Source organism: Rhipicephalus sanguineus, chromosome 3, assembly GCF_013339695.2.
Source record: "Rhipicephalus sanguineus isolate Rsan-2018 chromosome 3, BIME_Rsan_1.4, whole genome shotgun sequence".
In the NCBI taxonomy this organism is placed as follows: domain Eukaryota; kingdom Metazoa; phylum Arthropoda; class Arachnida; order Ixodida; family Ixodidae; genus Rhipicephalus; species Rhipicephalus sanguineus.
This window is the reverse complement of record NC_051178.1, coordinates 33,460,448-33,479,756: the sequence shown is the minus strand read 5'-3', so window position 1 is coordinate 33,479,756 and position 19,309 is coordinate 33,460,448. Positions and strand designations below refer to the sequence as shown.

At 48.6% G+C, this 19,309-nt stretch overlaps 1 protein-coding gene across 1 annotated transcript in view; it reads right to left on the bottom strand.

Annotated features, from left to right (window-relative positions):
* Positions 1-14,321, bottom strand: part of LOC119385373 (monocarboxylate transporter 13) — a 77,393-nt gene extending 63,072 nt beyond the window's left edge. Inside the window, exons 1-3 of the mRNA XM_049413969.1 lie at positions 14,083-14,321; positions 5,280-5,423; positions 3,747-3,946 (exon numbers count right to left, since the gene is read on the bottom strand). Of these exons, the coding sequence (XP_049269926.1) occupies positions 3,747-3,946; positions 5,280-5,423; positions 14,083-14,317 (579 nt within the window). The 5' untranslated portion in view covers positions 14,318-14,321. The remainder of the gene's footprint in view (positions 1-3,746; positions 3,947-5,279; positions 5,424-14,082) is intronic.
* Positions 14,322-19,309: the final 4,988 nt, after the last annotated feature.

Here is a 19,309-nt window from a genome sequence, read left to right as displayed (position 1 = left end):
ATTACGGAATACTTGAGACCTGACGTTACAATGACGAGAAAGAAACACAATTTCAAGAATTCTTGTTACTTAGAACAGGAAACCCATTTTAATTACAGAAACTTTCTGTTCTAAAAACTAAAAAAACTTATCAGATCACAGAAGATTTCTGTAGTAGGATTGATAGGCAGGCGAGTTGGAACTTATCCATCTTTGCGCGGCGCACGAAATTGACAAGGCACACAAGAGAAGAGGACGGGACAAGCGCTGATCTTCAACTGTACTGAACTGTACTGTAGATTTCTGTACTGAAAGCACAGAAGTGTAGTAAAATTACAGGAATTCAATCTTAGTGAGAACAGAAAAAGCCAGGTAAAGTTGCAGAAATTTTCTGTTACTGACAACAGAAAAAAATCACGGAAAATTACACAATTTTTCTGTTACTGAAAACGAAAAAAAAATATGTAGAATTACAGAAATTTTCCGGACCGAAGTCTATGCAAAAAAAAAACATATTTTCTGTTAGCAGGAACATAAGAGTAATGTAAAATTACAGAAAACATAAAAACAGAAAAGAGAAGAAAACAAATTTTCTGGCAGGCCAGCTGCCAGAAAATTTGTTTTTTTCAGGAAAAATTTTTTTACAGTGCAGAATGTCTGGGAACATGCAAGATTATTTTAGGATCATCTTTAGACTTGAGTGTGGAAACAAGGTCAATCTAAATAGGTCGCGAAAGTCGGAACGAAAAGTGGTCGGCAACCTATTGCGACAAACATCAACACCCGCGTGACGATTAAAGCGCTACTAGGTGAGGGGGGGACAAATAATGAAAACAAAAAATTAATTAAACGTTTATTTTCATTAGTTTTAATTTTATTTGTCACGAATTAAACTAGTAGATTACTTTAATCAAACTTTAGTCTCGGGTATGTGGTTGAGTGGAAAATTTTTTTCGTTTATTTTCAGAAACAGCGGGCACATGCAGGCAGTCGTAACATGGGCCAACGGTTTTGCGCATTTTCAGATGCAAATGGCGTCACTCGTTTTTGCGCAGTAGGTTTGTGCCTGTCGTCCATAGGTGATTTCCTCGCATAAGCGTTGTTTTCTAGTCGTGGTACTTGGCAGAAGGTAATATAGCCCATCGCGGCCATCGGGAACCGTTTCAGTGACTGTGTTTTGCCAGCGCACGGCCGGCGTACTGTCGCCCTTCGGGACGATGAGTCCGCCACGCTACGCGAAGAAACGCTGCGCTGTCTACGGATGCAAGAGCAATACGTGTGCAAGGTTTGTGTGCACGTTGAATTGTTATGCTACTTCTGATTTCTGTGTTATATATTTTGGGGTAATTTCCTGTTCAACTGCAATATTTCGCCAATAAAATGCACCTTATTTATCAAATCTGTCTTTTTCGTCTTCCCGTTATCTTGCAGGCTTCCATTACGGAGCCGTCATAGTGATAAGAAAAAGAACGTGCAGCTATAAAAAAAAGTAAGAAGCGGCGCCCTGTCAAAAAATTTCATAATTTCGCGCCCATCGCGTTAAAACGTGACGTCATTTCCGCTTCCGGTTGTGACGTCATCTTTTTTCTTTTTTTTAATTCTGTTTGTCCCCTCCTCACATAGATGGCGACTGTTGCAACAACTAGCCACCGGCTTGACACGTGGGCTTCTACGGAAGTTACGCTACCAGTTTACATATACCTTGGCGGAAATGCGAACAGCTGAGTTTATTCTCGAACTAACGGGGCCACCAGCGATAAAGCTCGAATGTTCTATGCCGCAGTATAAATGCCGACGCGCCTTGCCGCGGTTCAGTTCATCGACGGCTGACGCTCACTTTGCCGCTATCAGTGCACAGTGTGCATCGCTATAGTTTGACTATCTGTTTCCCAGCCACAAGTTCGGCCAAATATAGAGTTTCATCTTGGACACGCCTACTGCTGCCTTCGTCGACGTCATGACCCCGTGACAATATCGTCGTTCCGGGAATTTTAACCCCACATATTAGTATTAAACAGTGCACCGGCCGGGGGCGACGTTATATTGTCAACTTCCTTACAAAATCCGCTCTTCACGCTCAATATAAGACGAAGCCCAATATCGGTGACGCTGATTCTGGGGCTATTTTTACGCGTATCAACACCGGAGCACATATTTCTGCAATGAATGCACGTCATCGCCGCCTCCCGCATAAACTGCTCACGCCTGCTGCTACCCGCACACTCCACGTCCCGCTCATCTTCTCTGTCCTTTCTTCGTGTTTGAAGCATTGTGCCATGAATAAAATGTTTGGCAAACGCAGGCACCAACTCGCCCAGGAACAAGGTCTTCTGAACTGATGGAGGAACTTTGGTCAGCACAAATATCGCCCGCGTTTCTATTGCTGGCCATTCTGTCTTTCTAGCGTAGCCTACCTCCCTCCACACTTGGGCTCTCGCAGTCACGTCCGTCTGACTCCTCAAGCTGCTACACACGTCACTACGTCGACTTCACGCGATGTAACCGATGGTCGATACCTCGTGTGTGTTTTACCCGAGTCCAATTTTACACGCTTCTTTTCCACACAATAAATGTCTACGGAAATATTTGTCACCCTAAAATATAACTGAAGTAAGTACGTCTGCGTAGCAGGCTCTATCCCATATTTAATAGTGTCACGAACGAGCGCTTAAACCGAATTCGAAAGCACGTCACATCATGGCGCCAACAGCCTGGGCCACAACACCACACGCCAGGGACGGTCGCTTCTCCAAAGCGCAAGCCCCACACGTCCTCCGAAGAAGACGTCCGCCGAGAAAACGTAGCTCCCGCGCAGTATCGGGAGAATTCTAGAAATCGACGCAGCTACCACGGGCGCGTCCGCCGCCACTGACGAAAGTGCGAACGGAACTCGCTCTTTCCCAAGCCTCCACTGCGCTGTGATCAGATGGGTCATGTCGAAGATTCGCGAAACCGGGTGCAACCAAATATAAGCGCGCGGCGACGGTAGTTCGAAGTCGTGAAGGAAGATGTTATGATGTGTAAGTGAGAGTGGAGTCTGGTCGGCAAGAGAAGACGTGTTGTGTTATGATGTAGTGCCGTCAGTCGGTCTTGGAAGAAGTGCTGAGCGATGACGCCGTGCGAGCAGTGAAGAAAAGTTTTGAAGACAGTGTCGCCGAAAGAGGATATGTCATCACTGACAGCCGAAGAGAACGGCTGGTCAGCGCTGCAGTCTGCGTGGAGACACTCGTCGAGATACGAAAGGACTTTAGCTCTTCTCCAAAATTCTCGAGTACTTGTGTGTCAGCGTAATTAATTGTAACCTCGTTGTTGTTAAAACCCATCTCAGTTGTATTGTGACTTAACCAGCCAAGTGTGCATATGTGAGATGTTTGTACTGCATTAACTGAGAATGTACTTTTTTGTGTTATCAACTCTTGGCTCTGATTCGGTCCGACCGGCTTTCCCTGGCATGCTAAAATGAACTATTAAATTGTCCGTGCTTTCGTGAAGCGTTTCGGGGAGCCGATACGTCAGCCCTTGGAACGACGGCGTTGTAACACATAGTGAAACTGCAGGGCATTCTAAAGTATCTAATATGGTACCCTTCTTAATCTCTACGCCGCTCGAAACAAGTATATTACAGTTGATATTAAGTATGGCTGGCAGTGGCACAGAAATACCATCCTGCTGTTTGGCAGACCATGTAGTAATGTGACAGCCACAGCGCCAACGTTCGCGATACTTTTTCACGAGATAACGGCAACAACAGTTTGAAGACAACGTACTTGTAAACTGAGGCCCGAGCAGATGATGAGCGTTCCTTTCCAACCATAAAAGCGCAACAGTGCCTGAATAAGCGGCGCCATGACGAAGGTACCGACGCCCGATCCGCACACGGTGATACCAGTGGCCAGTGAGCGGCGGCGGTCGAAGTATGACGTCACACACACGATGGCCGGCAGGAGCGTGAACCCAAATCCAGTGCCTGTCGTGTTGGCAGAGAAGTGATTCTTACTAGAGGACCAGCCTTATTTATATTTATTTAAGCCGGGAATCATTGCCATGGCTGAATCTTACACGCTATTAAATATTTTAATAGGCATGACGAATTCACATCATCTACCAGGAAAGTGGCTATTCTAATCGGACAAACCACTGAGCATCATATTGTGCATTGAGCTATATCATTTACAATAGCAACACCACTGGCTGCTTCAGAGAAAGCGGACATCAACAGAGATGGACACAGAATAATTCACAAATTAGCCAAATTAGGCATTATGTGATATTAAGGCAAAAGCCTTACATGCCTCATCGAACACGAAAATTGACTGTCGGCGTCGACGGCGTCGGCGTCCCGCATCGGAAGCGTAAACACGAGTGATGCAAACAATCATCACGTCATAACATCTGACGTCATCGTGACGTCACAGAACGCCATATTTGTGACGACAAGGTGACGTCACTATGACGTCGTGACGTTACACGACGTGACGTCGGCTGATGACGTTGTCAGGCGTCCCTTTGCACTGCCTCAGTGATCGCCCTACCGATCACGGAGGCAGTGCAAAACCAGGTGAGGCGCAGAAAGCTTTCGGAGGGGGGCGGGGAAGGATCAATACATCGATTGAAGAAAAAAGACTGTTTTTGCCTTCGAGTCTTCTTCGAGCATAAGGGACCGTCTGAGTTTGTCTCGCGGTCGTGAGCAGCCCCCGGAGCGCCTCAGAGATGACACGGAAACACCGGGCGACACATCTTTACTACTCAAACGCACGGCCGCGACAGCCGACTGTTCCACGAGCGCGAGCGCGCCCAGCTCCACCGTGCTCTTTATTTATTGTCGTCTTCGTCGCAGCCGCCAGAGTCGCCAGCGCCCCCACAGACGATGTATTGCTCACTGCTTCATTGCTGATGACTGCCATCTGCTTATGTTCATGACTGTCACATTAATCCGTACCATATTGACGGCCAATATTTTCCGCACACGGCAACAAAATTTGCGGCGCGAGAAACATCCAACAGTAAAAGCTCTTGTCGCGCAAATGTGCAAATGTTACAACACTTCACCTACAATCTCGGTAAGTGAGGCGGTATCTAACTGCATCAGGAAAGCTACAACTAGTGCCTATTGGTGCGCCATTGGTACGTGTAACATTGCGCGTAAAAGGCACGGACACGCAACACACTCAGCGCTCTGTGTGCTTCTGCGTCTCTTTTCTCCTGGCCGTATCATACGCACAACGTTACACGTACCCAAGAGCATGTGACAAGAGCAACAGGTACAAAACTAGCACCATCACGTACAATACTTGTGATACCTGTGATGAATCCGAGGGAGAAGTAGAGGAACTTGATGCCTGTCGCGTAGATGCTAATGAAAAGCCCGAACGACGACATGAGTGAACCGAGGATGGCAATGGGCCGGCAGCCGTACCGGATAGTCAACCCACTGGCCACCGGACCTGCATTGTTAGGCATGTACCCTATATGAATCACGCGAAAACTTGTGCGTCTCCGGATCAGAAAAAAAAAAGAAGAACCCATTCGCCCAACCAGGGTCGAAGAAACTGAGTTTACACAAACGCGAAAGACTCGACGTCACCTTGAGAAAGTTTCATCTTAGATCGCCGCTCTTAAGCACTCGCTTTGCCTGTTTCGCGGCTTCGGTGGCATTGTTGTCTTCGTCTGATGTGGCGAAGCACCTCTTGTCACCGGGGTACACGAACGACAGTGAACGCGGAGTGCGGCGGAATATGAAAGACATTGATAGAGATGAGAGCGAGGAGACAAAACGGAGGAAAGTACAGCGGTAGCATGAGGAGGAAAGCGAAGGAGGAGTGCAGCAAAAATGCACGTCTCATCATCAGCCTGATTGCGCCCACTGCAGGGCAAAGGCCTGTTCCATGTTCCTCCAATCAAGCCGGTCCTGTGCTTGCTGCGGCCACGTTATACCCGTAAACTTCTTAATCTCCTCTACCCGCCCAACTTTGTCTACCCATCTTAAAGCAGCGCGCGCACGCGCGCACACACACACACACACACACACACACACACACACACACACACACACACACACACACACACACACACACACACACACACACACACACACACACACACGTGTGTGTGTGTGTGTGTGTGTGTGTGAAAGTCGCAGCGAAAAACATAACATTTATTCTGAGCTTTCGGCCGGGGACCAGCCTTTATCCAAGGTGACAAGGTCCGTGAACTGTCCAGCCAAAAACTGTTTCCACTGCCCTTAAACCTTGGTTTAAGGACTGTGTTTGGCCTGTCACAAGTTCCCAGTAGTGGTCGGCTCCGATTAGAAGCTCTACTGACGTTTCGTTAACGCGATTGGCTGGCAAGTCGAAACCAGCAATTATAAGGCCGTGGTTTGACATTTCTTTCAGTTCGCTGCCTTGAAGTACTGGAACCGGTTGATTGCAAATCTTCTCAATAACAAGTGCATCTATGCCGTATCTTGAGTCCTCATTTGTGCCTTGGAGGTGCAGCGTCACCTTTCGAAAGATTCGCTTGTTCTTATGGACGCCGAAGGATCCCACTGACAAATTTTCGTGGCCTGTCATTTTGCACTTGAGTCCTTTCGCAAGTCGGCTTGTCACGAATGTTCTCTGACTTCCGCCGTCAAAACGAATGCGCGCGACAGCACTTGTCCGACCGGAAGACACATGTCGGTTTGAAGGTAAATCAGTCGTTGTCCCGCGACCGCTGGCATCTGTAGGGGTGTGGCCGCACTCTCAGAATTGGAACCCACGACGCTTGGCTGGCACATGGTCGTCGCGTGTCGTCGATGGCATTTAAGGCAGCTGACCTTTCTGTGGCAATCCTTCGCCAGAAGAGATTTCATTGTACATCTGAAGCAGCGCCCATTTTGCTGAAGCTTGGTCTTCTTGTCTGTGATAGTAAGCGCGGCTTTGCAATGTTCGGTAGCATGTTCGTCGCTGTTACAAAAGAAACAGACAGTTCGCTGAAGTCTGTGCTATTTGTTTCGACATGCTCGATTTGAACGGCTTCTGGTATGATCTGCTTGCTTCAGTTTGTTTAGCTCGCTTGTTTCGGTCCGTTTCAACGCTCCAGGACTCGCAGCGTTCTCGTGCTTTCACTTCTCTGTTGATGAAGTCAAGCAGAGATCGTAGGCTGCTCTGCGATGCGGAAGACGTCTGCTCACCTACTGCGTCGTTTCCGCTAGACGACGCGTGTTCGTTGATTTGTTCACCACGCCGGTAGTACTCGAGTACCAGCTCTCGTGGTAGACTTCGGAGGATGATCGGTTGCAGAACGGTTGAGAACGACTCCTCTGTAATCTTCAATGCCCGGAGACCACGAATATTAGCGTCATCTGCTGTTCACCGAACGGGTTGTGAGTCGATGAGGTGCTTGACGTGGTCTTTGACAATGATGTCTTCCTTAGCGAATCGAGCAATGAGGATGGCCTGTGCATCTTGATAACACCTCGAACTTGCATGCAGGCAGTCCGGCGATAGCAGCAGCGGCGGGGCCTGTCAGCGCTGATCGCAAATAGGCAAACTTGTCTACATCCATCAAAGTCGGGTTCTCGTGGACTACGGATTGAAACTGTTCCCAAAATGGAGGCCAGTTGCGAGGCGTTCCGTTAAACTTCAGAAGTTCCAGGCGAGGAAGCCTTATGCTGTGTCTAGAAGTCGGTGTATCCTCCGCAGTAGAGTTTAGGTTTGGCGGTGCAGCTTTTGCCGTTGGCTGCAACTGAAGAATCCGGTACTTCAGTTTGGACGAGTAATAGCCTTGTCTATGTACTCGGCAGCACGAAGGAATTCTTGCTCATTGTCAGTGCCCGTTAAATGCGGCTCTATCTCGCGATCAATAGATTTCAGCTCGCCGGTGATACCGTCAAATCGGTCTGCGAGTACCTGAAGATCATGCAAGCTTGCTCCGTCATTTGAAACAGCCGCCTCGATTTCAATTACTAGCTTCGTTAAAAGGGTGCGATGAGCTTTGCGCTTGCCATTAAGCGAGTCCATGACGGCGGTCGGTTGAATCGTGGCAGCCTGGACGATTGGCCGGTCGAGACGGTAATCAGACGCTTGTCTGCCCTCGGTTGCTGTGGATGCCGTCGTTCGATGGCTCCCGGCGGGTTTCGGCACCACTTTGAAGAGACAAACGCCTCGGTGATGAGCTTAAAGGCTTTAATGCGGTAGAAAACTCATGCTTGACCTGCTGGTCAAACGGGCAAAGCAGAATGTGTCTCGAGGCATTGAGCCGCGCGTGAATGTGGCAACTTCTTCTTCGGAAGTTGCACCAGTGTCCAGGTATATGTTAACAACTTCAGCTACGACAAGAGTTAAGTAATCGTTGCCGTTAGTTGTCGGGATCGAGATGCGCCACTCGCGTCAACGTGGGCGCATCCACGTCAAATGGTGCTATTGCTGCAAACACCAATAGACATTGCGCCAAGCTCACGTATATCAATGCACAATAAGCAATCAACTACTTCTGTGAAGATAGTTTCACTTTCGTGTTACACCAATTCCTATGACGGAGGGATCAGCCATGTTTTTTTTTAAACTAACGCGACTCCGCAAAGACGAAGTAGACGCAATACACGCGCTTTCGTAACCTCGCCTGAAGAAGAAGAACAAAACTTTATTTTGAGGGAATGGGTAGAAAAGGGGGTACTCAGGAGCCTGTTGGTTGGGGCCCCAAGTCCAGGGCCCCAATGGCTTGCGCCGCTCGCCTAACTTGACTCAGAAGCGCTAATTGCACCTCTGGGTCCGAGCTGGCAAGTTGTGCCTCCCACTGCTCCGAACGTCCTACAATGTTGCTGCCTAAAAATAAGTTTAAATTCGCTGGCTTTCGGTCACACTCCCAAGAGGTATGGTATAAAGTTGGCAAACCGCCGCACCACGGACAAGTGTTACGGTACAACGTGGGATGTATTTTACTGAGCCGCGATAAATTTGAAAATACTCCCGTCTGCACCTTGCGGAGATCCGTAGAGTCTTCCCCTTCAAGCGATTTATGGGGGGCACTATATTTTTGCCGTGTGCTCCGCTGGTAAGCGAGAATGTCTTTTGGGGCCATTAAATGGGGTTCGAATGCGGGGGGCTGATGCTCCGCTCGGTTCGTCAAATCTCGAGCTAAAGCGTCCGCTCTCTCATTCCCTTCTAGGCCAGCGTGTGCGGGGCACCAGATTAGCCGGTGTCTCTTGATTAAGTTAGGTCCAATCAGTTTAATTATGTTTGCGGGTAAGCGTCCGTTCATATAAAGTCGGCACGCCTCTTGGGAGTCTGAGATTATGATTGATTGTTCTTCCTCTCTATGTTCTTGCTCTCTAATGGCCAAGGCTACGGCAAAGGACTCCGCCTGAGTTTGAATGTCAGATTCACGCAACGATCCGTTTTATGTATTTGTACCTGGAGAATCAAAACTCTAGAACTTCTGTCTGACAACATGTCAAGTTGACTTATCGGAGCACGTACTTTGGAAAATTTAATGCCAAATACGCCGCATCTCCACTGCGTTTCGGCGGTCGCATGATAGGCCTTTGGTTCGGGCGTTCCATTACAAATCGAGATGCCACTCATCTATATAAACTACGCAAGGAAGAACTCAAACAGGCTGTGCAGTGTGCGGAACTACAGCAAGAAAGGGAAAATACGCCGGGCCGATGCGAGTGTACACAGCACCCACCACCTAAATCTCTCAATAGTCTCCTTCGCGCGTAACAATATCAATGGTAAGGAGCAGTGGTAGGCAGCCATGTGCACCTTTGTGCCCGAGCTCGCTGGATTGGACCAATAGAGTAGCAGAGACCTACGCTGGTTAGGCTCCTCCGCTCCTTCCCCAACCTCCACCTTTCGGAATAAATAATGTTTCTCTCATCCTCCGCAGGCAGGGTGTCGGAACGAAATGTTCTTCGTTTCGGTTTTAGTTTTGTACCACCCCAAAAAGCTCCATTCCGTTTCTGTTCCGGAAGGAAAAAAATATGTTCCGTAACGGTTCTTTTTGGCTTTTATTTGTACGAAAAATTTTGAAATTAAAGTAATTATAAAAAAATCATAGCTTCACCGCAAGGGCGAAGGAATGAATGCGATAGCAACAAATTGTAATGTTATACGAAGTGTAGGGCTGGCTGCTATCTCTTTCAGATTCAGTCGCGCGTAACTCTACAAAACGAGAGTGTAAGGGAATACGGCCGCTCCAGGAAGAGAAGCCGATTTCACAGTCTCTTCGAATTTAGAGCGTGGCACGAAGAAGAGCCATCCGCTGATGCCTGCCGAGATAGCGCGCGCCAGCGATCGCGACCGCACCCTTTTGTTCAAAGTTCACAGTTGCTGCTCGAACGACACCCCCCTACGCGCGTCCCTTCGTTCTCCTTCAAGACGGGCGCGAAGTTTTCCCTCTGCTTGAACAGCATTTGACGGCAGGCATCGCACGCCCGATTAAGTTGTCGCATGCCCCCTCCGAGCGACGGAGATTGGCCGGCTCGTTTGATCTCTTCTTCAGCCGCGTTCGTCGCCACCGCTAGCGCGCTTATTCTCGCGGGTAGAACACACGATGAGCGGGGGGAGGTTATTGATGTGGGCTTTGTACGGAACAAGACAGCGACAGCAACGGTGACGACAAGGCGCATCGAGAGTTTCCATATAATTGCTATCGCAATAAAACATAGGATTTGTGGTAGAGTTACTTTGCCTTCTCTTAAAGGGGCCCGCAATATTTTTGCAAGTAACTATCGAATGCGTTCACCAAAGAAGTTTATTGCCTCACGAATCGATCGCCACAAAATTTTTACGAGCTTGCTCCTTATTCTTGGGGCGTATCCATCGCCGTAGTAGCCGCTAGTTCTCATTGCTCCCGCTAGCTTGGCTTAACACAGGTAAAGTATAACAAATTTCAGCGCACAATCGCGCGAAAGAGAAGTCTTCTTCCTCTTGTTCTTCGAGCGCCTTGATGATGATATTAACGCAGGCAAAACCACATATAACATAGCCAACTGTACCATGGGGCGCTCGCTCCATTCCGGCGCGTGCTCTAGTTTGATAGGAGACCGCTAGAGGGCCACAACTGCGCCCTTCCTCTCTCTTTCGACAGTCGTCAGTCAGTGCGCTTCGATACTAATAACATGAACGAAGGTGGCAAGGCGGCGGAGCGGAGGGCTCGCAAGGCAGCAGCAGCACGGGTTCGCCGCCAAGACCCTGCGGTGAGAGCTCGCGAGGCCGCAGATAGACGTCAGCGTAGTGCGGACCCCGAGATACAAGCCCGCGAAGCTGAAGCAGCGCGGAAGCGGCGGCAAGAGAACGTTGAAGAGGTACGGGCGCGGGATGCAGCCCCCAAGCGCCGAAAGCGGTCGCTACCTGAAGTTGGTGGCGCGGCGCCGACGCGCGCGAATTCAAGCGCGATTTCCTCGACCACACGTTCGGCCATAGCAACAAGGTATGCGACCGCTTGTGGTTCGACAACAACCTAACCACATTCGCTGCTATAACAACGTGTCACGTCTTTATATGACAGTAGAGGAATTGTACGGATCATTCACAGTTTACCCGATTATATCCGAGCAAGCTCCTGTAATATCATTCACTTCGTGGATATGGTGGGGATTCTTTTTAGAATCCGTCAAGTACGAGCGGAGTTAGAGGTTTGTCGCACGCTGTAAATGCTCTCTCTCTTCTATCGTTCCAACGAACGCGCTGCAAGCTAAGCAGGGAGGGATGGCACGGGGGCAAGAAGTTACGTCACGCGCGCGTTATGACCTAGAACACTTTTTTTTTCTTTGAACGCGCGGCTAACCTTCAGTGAGATCGTGAGCGAGCGAGCGGGCACGTGGTGGCCTCTCGCGGCGGGCGCAGGGACTATGCAGCGCACGATGCTGAAATCTGCCAATGGACGTGAATTTGGGTATATGGCGCGGTCATACGAGTATATCGCATCGTTTGTAGAGAGAAGATCGAGGGAGCGATTTTTAGCTGACTTTGAGAATGAATTGTAATTTCGAGGCCGCGTGCTGCGCTATAATGTTTAAATCGCGTGTTCTCAGGAGCCTCGACTACCGATCGGCAAAATTTTCTGATCATGCTGAAAAAATGTTGCAAGGCCCCTCTAAATACATGGGACAGAGGTAAAACACGTTCTTCCCACGTGCTTAAGAGAAGCGCAGCTAACTGTACCACGAATACCTACCAACTAGCGCAAACCAGTACCCTTCTAAGTTATGGTGTTTAATTTTCTCAAAAGTGAATTACAATTACGAATTTTCCGAGCAGGCTCAATGCTTTGTGTCAAGGGAGTGAGCATGATCTCAGAAACAGCCGTCATCGAGTGTACTCTCCTATATGCGATATGCGAGACCACTGTTCTGATAAAACAAACTTCAGCGCCGAAAATGCCCCCCTCCACGCTGGCCTGTGTAACAGGCACACGAAAGTCCGCTTGCGTTAGTATAAACAGTTCTGGTTGCCACACTTTTCTTTTTTCACAAAATTTTAACATATGCTTACTTTCGAATTCCTGCCTGAGATAAGTGTTAATTCTGTACCCTGAAATATGCATCATTGCTCACGTTGCATGACCTCGGTTGTTCCAGATCACCAAGTTATCCCGTGAACCGAAAAACGATAAAAATATTTCGGTTTCACTCCGGAACGAAATAATAGATAACGCTTCGGTTACGTTTTCGTTCCGGTCAAAAATATCGGTGTTTTTTTTTGTTTTTGGTTTTCGTTCCGTTCCGACACACTGTCCGCAGGACAACGACGTTCCCCGGCACGAAACAGGAGAGGGAAACAAAAGCGCGTGATAGCACACTTCATTGGGAAGAAACAGCGCACCAAGCAGCGCACGGTTATTCTTAGTCGTCTCATGCATGTCTCACTTCACATTTCGCTGTTATAACCGTGCTTCTCAGTTTCACGATTTTTTAGCGATGTTTCATGCCAAACACACTAACAGAGGTCGATTAAAGTGAAGGCGATTAGTAGGATACGCTCACGCGTAATTTATATAACTGCAAGAGGAGATCTTGCGTGGAATTGTTTACGGTTAATTAGCGTAAATACTACTTCGAGAATATAGCATACCCTCCTAGAGACAAGCGTATGATCAAGTCCGTTATGACATTTTACACCGAAAGGAAGCTTGTAAAGTACTCCTTGAACTGCGATTGAGTCACTGCATGAGTAAGTATAAACAGACTGAAGTGAGGAAAATACACTCCTTCTGCAGCGATAGTTAGGAGCACGGCTCAGTATTTGTTTCGCGGTGGAATCGTGGCAGGAAATGCCTCTGCACTACGTGTGGTAAACAGAACTTGACCTTGCTTCAACGAAATGTGGTAAATTTCGTAGTATGGGCATCGGCAGGGGGGTGCAACAGGAGCCCTTGCCTACTTAACACCCCCCCCCCCCTCCCCGCCACGATGAAACAAGGGTTTGCACCCGTACCAAGACAAAATTCCCCCGATGCCCATGTTTCATGGGTATGACGACCTCCATTACGAAGTGACCTCATATTTTGGATTGTGTAGTGCGCACGAGAGCTGTTTACAAAAGCATTTCCAATAGGCTTCGTCGATCCCCCGTTGCTTTTTAAACTAGGCAGGCAGAATGACCAACTTGCTGTGTACTCCTCAGCGGTTTTGTTTATTTCTACATCCGTCAACAAGGCTGAATGCAGCTGCAAGTGCGCACGCTTCCACTGCTAATGGGACTTGCTCTCCAAATAGCCCACATTTATTCTCAGGCACGCATACTAGAAAACAATATTACATGGTTTCGTTGCAAAAGGTGGCATGACATGAATACAACAGAGCGAAAAAACAAGAATAACATTAAATCGTCGTCGTTGTTTGTCTTCTTTCTTTTTGTGTAATTATTCTGAGTTTCGAGGAAATGTGCCCCAGTTAAGGTCATTTCATAAAAGTGTCAGCTGCGAAAGAGCAATAATTCGCATGTTTCTTCTGTGTGTACGCAAATAGTGCTACCTTTCACAATGAGTCTTAGTGAAATTGCAAACTTTCAGTCGTGTTAATGAATAGCGCTTGCAGAGCTCAGCCACATCTACTCTGTAAAAGACCTTTCCGATCTCCTTGGGAACGCGGTACTGAGACGGTGATAAAGCCCTCACTGGATATCAGGTAGCAGCCGAAGGTGATGGAGGAGATCCACGAGGTGGCCGCATAACCCTCGCCGAAATACACGAGGAACTCGTCGAAAAAGATGCCAGACGAGTAGACAATGCCGTCAATGACCAGGTGGCATATGAATCCCGCAAGCACTGCCACCCAGCCCCAGCCGCCGTCGGGAGGCGCTGGAGCAGCCTCCACGATCAGTGTCCGCTGTAAAATGCTCGTTGTGTCCATCGTGCGCTGCAAGAAGATGACGAGCGACAGGTTACGCTAAAAATCAAGCCCCTCCCCCCACCCCCTGCAGAAGCAAGGGCGGCTTCTTTATTTAAAAGAAATGTCACAGCTTCGCCCTAAGGGCGATCCACTCAACGCAACTGTAACAAATTGGATGCTAGACGAAGGCAAGCAGCTAACTCATTTAGCATCCGATCTGGCGTAACTCAACAAACTAGTTCGCACACTCAAAGAAAAATGACACCCTCCTCGGTTACCTCTTCCTGAACCCCTATTTTTTTCTAAAATTTTTGCGAATGGGTGCTCTTGTTGGCGCTGCACCCCTACTGCACCCTTTTTATATTTAATGGGTGCAGAGAGGGTGCTTGTGCACATGAAACACCATTCTGAGAATAAGGATGTGCTGGCGTTTCACCTTTACACGCAAGAAAAAGGCCGCGCGAGTTTATATCCAAACTGTTTATACGAAAGTTGCCGTTTTACAGGTCCGAAAGTCAGTCTAGGCTGTGTATTGTCCTTGTGCTCAATGTTAAGAGCATGGCTTTCAAGATGATGATGTTGGCTATGATAGTGTTTTGTGGCGCAAGGACTCGTTGCGGCCAGAGAGCGCCACGACCAATTGCAATGTAAATCATTCCCAGGATTTGGGGACATCTGTGCGTGGCGCGATCTCTCGGCGGTAACGACGGCCTCCTGCCGTAACTGAATGGGAGATATGCAAAAAAAAACTCATATCTCTTGAAAAAAGCAAGATATCAAAAACGACTCGAGGTTCTATATAGTAGAGACCTACTGGAACATTTTGGTAAAATTGCAGTATCGCACTACAAAGCCTGCGGCTTCCCAGGGCAATTGAACACCGCCCATTAGAAATACATGGGGCCCCATTGTAAAATTTTAAACACTCTGGGAAGCCACGCGGTTTGTAGCGCCACACTGTAATTTTAACAGAATGTTCAAGTAAGTCTCTGCTATATAGAACCGGGAGTCGTTTTTGATATCTGTATTTTTTCGTCAGATATGATTTTTTTCGCCTATTTCCCATTCAGTTACGGCAGGCCACCGCCGTCCCCGACGACAGATAGCGCTACGTGCATATGTCCCCAAATCCTGGTCATGTGCTATGGTGTGACCAACTAAAATTAGTACGTGTAAAGTAGTGGTACAGGGGCCTAAAACACGGTGCACTAAATGTGCGTAAAACAGATATAAATAAGATTATCACAAGGACATGTGCAATAAATATAAAACATGTCCTTAAAACATGTACAATAGGTCATGGATAAAGCACTACTGCCTCAGAAGCGACCTTGTCAGCAACGGTTTTAAGGGAAGTGCATTAAAGTCCGCTTTGTGTTCTTTGAGCCTCGTTGATCGTTTCCTGCCTGTTTAACCGATGTAAGTAGCGTCCCAATCGGCGAAACAGGCAGGAAACCATCAACGAGGCTCAAAGAACACAAAGAACACGTCGCAAAATCCACCCATACCACGGGTTCCAAGACAGAGCTCGTCGAACACTGCTGGACAACACTGCTGGACAACTTCAACAGTACGACGACGCTGGCTCGGGAACAAAGGTGAGGGCAAAGAAAACTCCTGGAATCCTGGTTCATCCGTCGCGACAAATCGGCTTGCAATAACAACCGCGGCCCCCTACCGGACATATTCAGGGACATATGCGACTAACAGTAGACTGGGCGACCTCCGCTCAATTGGTGCCAGTGCATACTGAGGATGCCACCCGCATAGGTGGCGAAACGTCTACGTAATTTTGTTATATTTTTGTTGCGTTAAGTCGGAGTAAATATTTTAGAACCCCATTTGAGAACCACTGATCTAGATTCTTCGAGAACAGTTATAACCGTTGTATGGTCAGAAATTGGTTGAATTGCCTTAAAAATTTACAGATTAAGTGGAATTCGCTCACCTTAAGGTTTTAAAAAAGTACTTTTTTTCTTTCACTTTCTTAATCTGGACACATTAGTAAAACGCGGAGCAAAGTGAGTGTCTCCCCCACCTGCTGCATGGTGGAGGTTCACTGCCATTGAAGAAATGATTGTGGGTGCCGTTTTTATGTCCTGCTCTCTAGAGAATAGGACTTCCTTTTGTCTCGATTTGGTAATGGATGGCCAGTGCCCTATGTTCGGCTTCACAAGATGGAGCGTGTTGCTTGTTTCATTGTATCACAAACGCTGTCACTACATTCGCAGTGTATTACGTATATAAGGCTTTAAATCTGTAGACGATTTTACGCAGCTAGTTTGTGCAATTGAAATCAGATGTTGCCACCGGCACGGTGGCCTTTGAGTCCCTGGAGAGTGGCCTTTGGCAGCGCTGCTCATTATGTCTCCATCCGCGCGGCGTGGTCTGCTCGGCGTCCCCATTCACCTCGTGCGCCACCGATGGTGACGCTACGAACGGCACTCCGGCGACGCATTCTGGGGTATTCGGCTTATGTCGTCTGCTAGGCTCTGGCTAAAACAGCTGCATATTCATTATAGTTTGCTCGCGTAGAACGGCGCCCGATTACTAGCTGTATTTTCTTCTAGTGTTACTTCTACAGATGGTCGCCAGCATTAGTGGAAGTCGAGAAAAGCTTAAATTTATTGTACCCTCATATACCCACATCCATCGCGATCGGGGTCACGCCCCCGAGTTGGCAGTGTAACTCATTGGGCTAGGTGGTAGAGGTGTGCACGGGCTCCGGGTAGCCCGAAAGCCCGAGCCCGACCCGGCCCGCGGGCCGGGCTCGGGCGGGCCGACGTACTTTCACCTCGGGCCCGGGCCGGGCTCGGGCTACTTGGAGTTTTATCGGGCCGGGCTCGGGCCCGGCGCAAATCCCGACTCAAGCCCGAAATATACAGAATGAGCGGGAATTGTTTTCCAGCACGCATACAGCGCCTTTCCCGCGACCGCCCTTTACCGCTTTTCCTTTCCATTCGCTACTTTAAACACAAGGGGAGCAGGTAAAGCACTGCCTCTGTTGCACTCCGACAAACAGAGAAGTAACACCACCTGAACTAGTGACGGCGCCACGCGACTGTTCGCGCTAGATTTAAGGCCAAATCCCATATGAGTGAAAATGCACGCGACAGCGGCCCGACGTAGATCGCCTTCGTGCAAGCTGACGCTTGCATGGGTATACCATACACGTGGATGCTTTGGCGAGCGAACTCCATTGTTGCTGGCATGAGGCCGTCTACTCGTATAGCAAAAGTGCCGCGCTGTCGCAGGTATGCAATGCAAATAAAATATTTGTTGCATGTTGGTACGTAAAACGTTTACCGTTGTCTCGCAGTATTTTTATATGCACGTGCATAATTATTGCGTTATTTGTTGGTGTACAGCTGATGTGCTTAGTGCGCAGCGAATCTTCAAAAAGCCAGGCCGGGCCGGGCGGGCTCACAGCCCTTTGCCGTCGGGCTCGGGCGGGCCTTCGACAAAGTCAGCGGGCCCGGGCCGGGCTCGGGCTCGGAAATACGGCCCGTGCACAGCTCTACTAGGTGGTGTTGAAGTATCTCAGCTGAAAGCTCGAACGTTTCGCCAAGCGAGCTAACGTACGTCGCTTTTGAAGCGAAGCGCGACAAAATTTAGGGCTTATTCTCTTGGGTTGAGCACTTGAGTTGGACTAAAATTCGCACTTCGCTCACCAGTGTAGTAATGTGGACATGAGAATACAGAACGTTTGCCGACAAAATAAAATTGATAAGTTCACCGACAAATGGGTTATTGCCAACAGCTAGCGTATATTGGACGAGTTGGCAATGCATATTAAAACTTGTTACACGTACTATCGGCGCCGAATGAAACGCTAGCAGTGGTTCACGTGGTGCAGTTTGCAGCCTCAAAATTACATTACAGTAAAACCTCGGTGATACGAATCTCGCTGAGTGACCAAAAATATTCGTATCATCCGAAATTCGTATCACCAGAAAACATGGAAAATTAGTATGCGACAAAAGAAAGTTGGCATACGTCTTGATGCAGTGTTTCTCAGGGCCGCAGCGACGTCATGAAGAGCTCGGAATGATTGCCAGTAAAGTTTTTAGACGTCAGCGATCATACTTGTACTCCTAAATGCACGATGCATGCGCGCGTGTGTAATAATGAACCAGACGTGTTGTGCCCCGTGACCACTAGTAGCCCCTTCCTACTACGCTTTTCTGCATGTCACCAGATTACTGCCGCGAAAGTGACTGAAGAAGCGCTTTGCACACGATAGATAGAGGCCAAGCTCCTTCGCCATGACCGTCCACTTCGTCTCTTGGGCTTTTCGTCCACCTTTAATGGGACTTCACGACGGACCCGCAGCCCAAGTTTCAGTCTTGTTTCATAGAACGTCTGATTGCGGGGATATGGCTTGCATCGACGTGGCAGGCACGTGTTAACACAGTACAAAGACGCTGCTGCCTCGAGCACAGGAGCACGCGTCAACCCGTCGGGAAAAAAAAGCCCGACGTCAACGTCATCTGTCATCTAAACGCGAAGGCGCCTAAAGGCCTCCAAGATTCGCGCACACTATCTCGGAGGCAACGACGCACCGTTGATGGTCGCGTAGCGCGCACGCATGCCCGCGCGTGACTGCCGCGCGCGTCTTCCGCGACAGCGCGGGCAGCACCTGTTCATACCTGTGCGCTAGCGTACGTTCGTATCAAACGTCGCGGGGTGCAAATCGGTTCGCAACAACCGTACTCCAATATACTGAATAAGAGGCTGGGTCCGAGCTAGTTGGTACACGGACATTATGAAACCGTTAAGCGCACAAAGACGGGAACAAGAAGACGACACACAGAGCGCTCATAATGTTTCATAATGTCAGTGTACCAACTAGCTCGGAAGCGCTCTGTGTGTCGTCTTCTTGTTCCCGTCTTTGTGCGCTTAACGGTTTCATAATGTACTCCAATACATCGCAGGCTAATGAGTCTTGGCCGGGACCACAGAAAAATTCGTATCACCCCGAAATTCGTACGAGCCGTGATCGTATCACCGAGG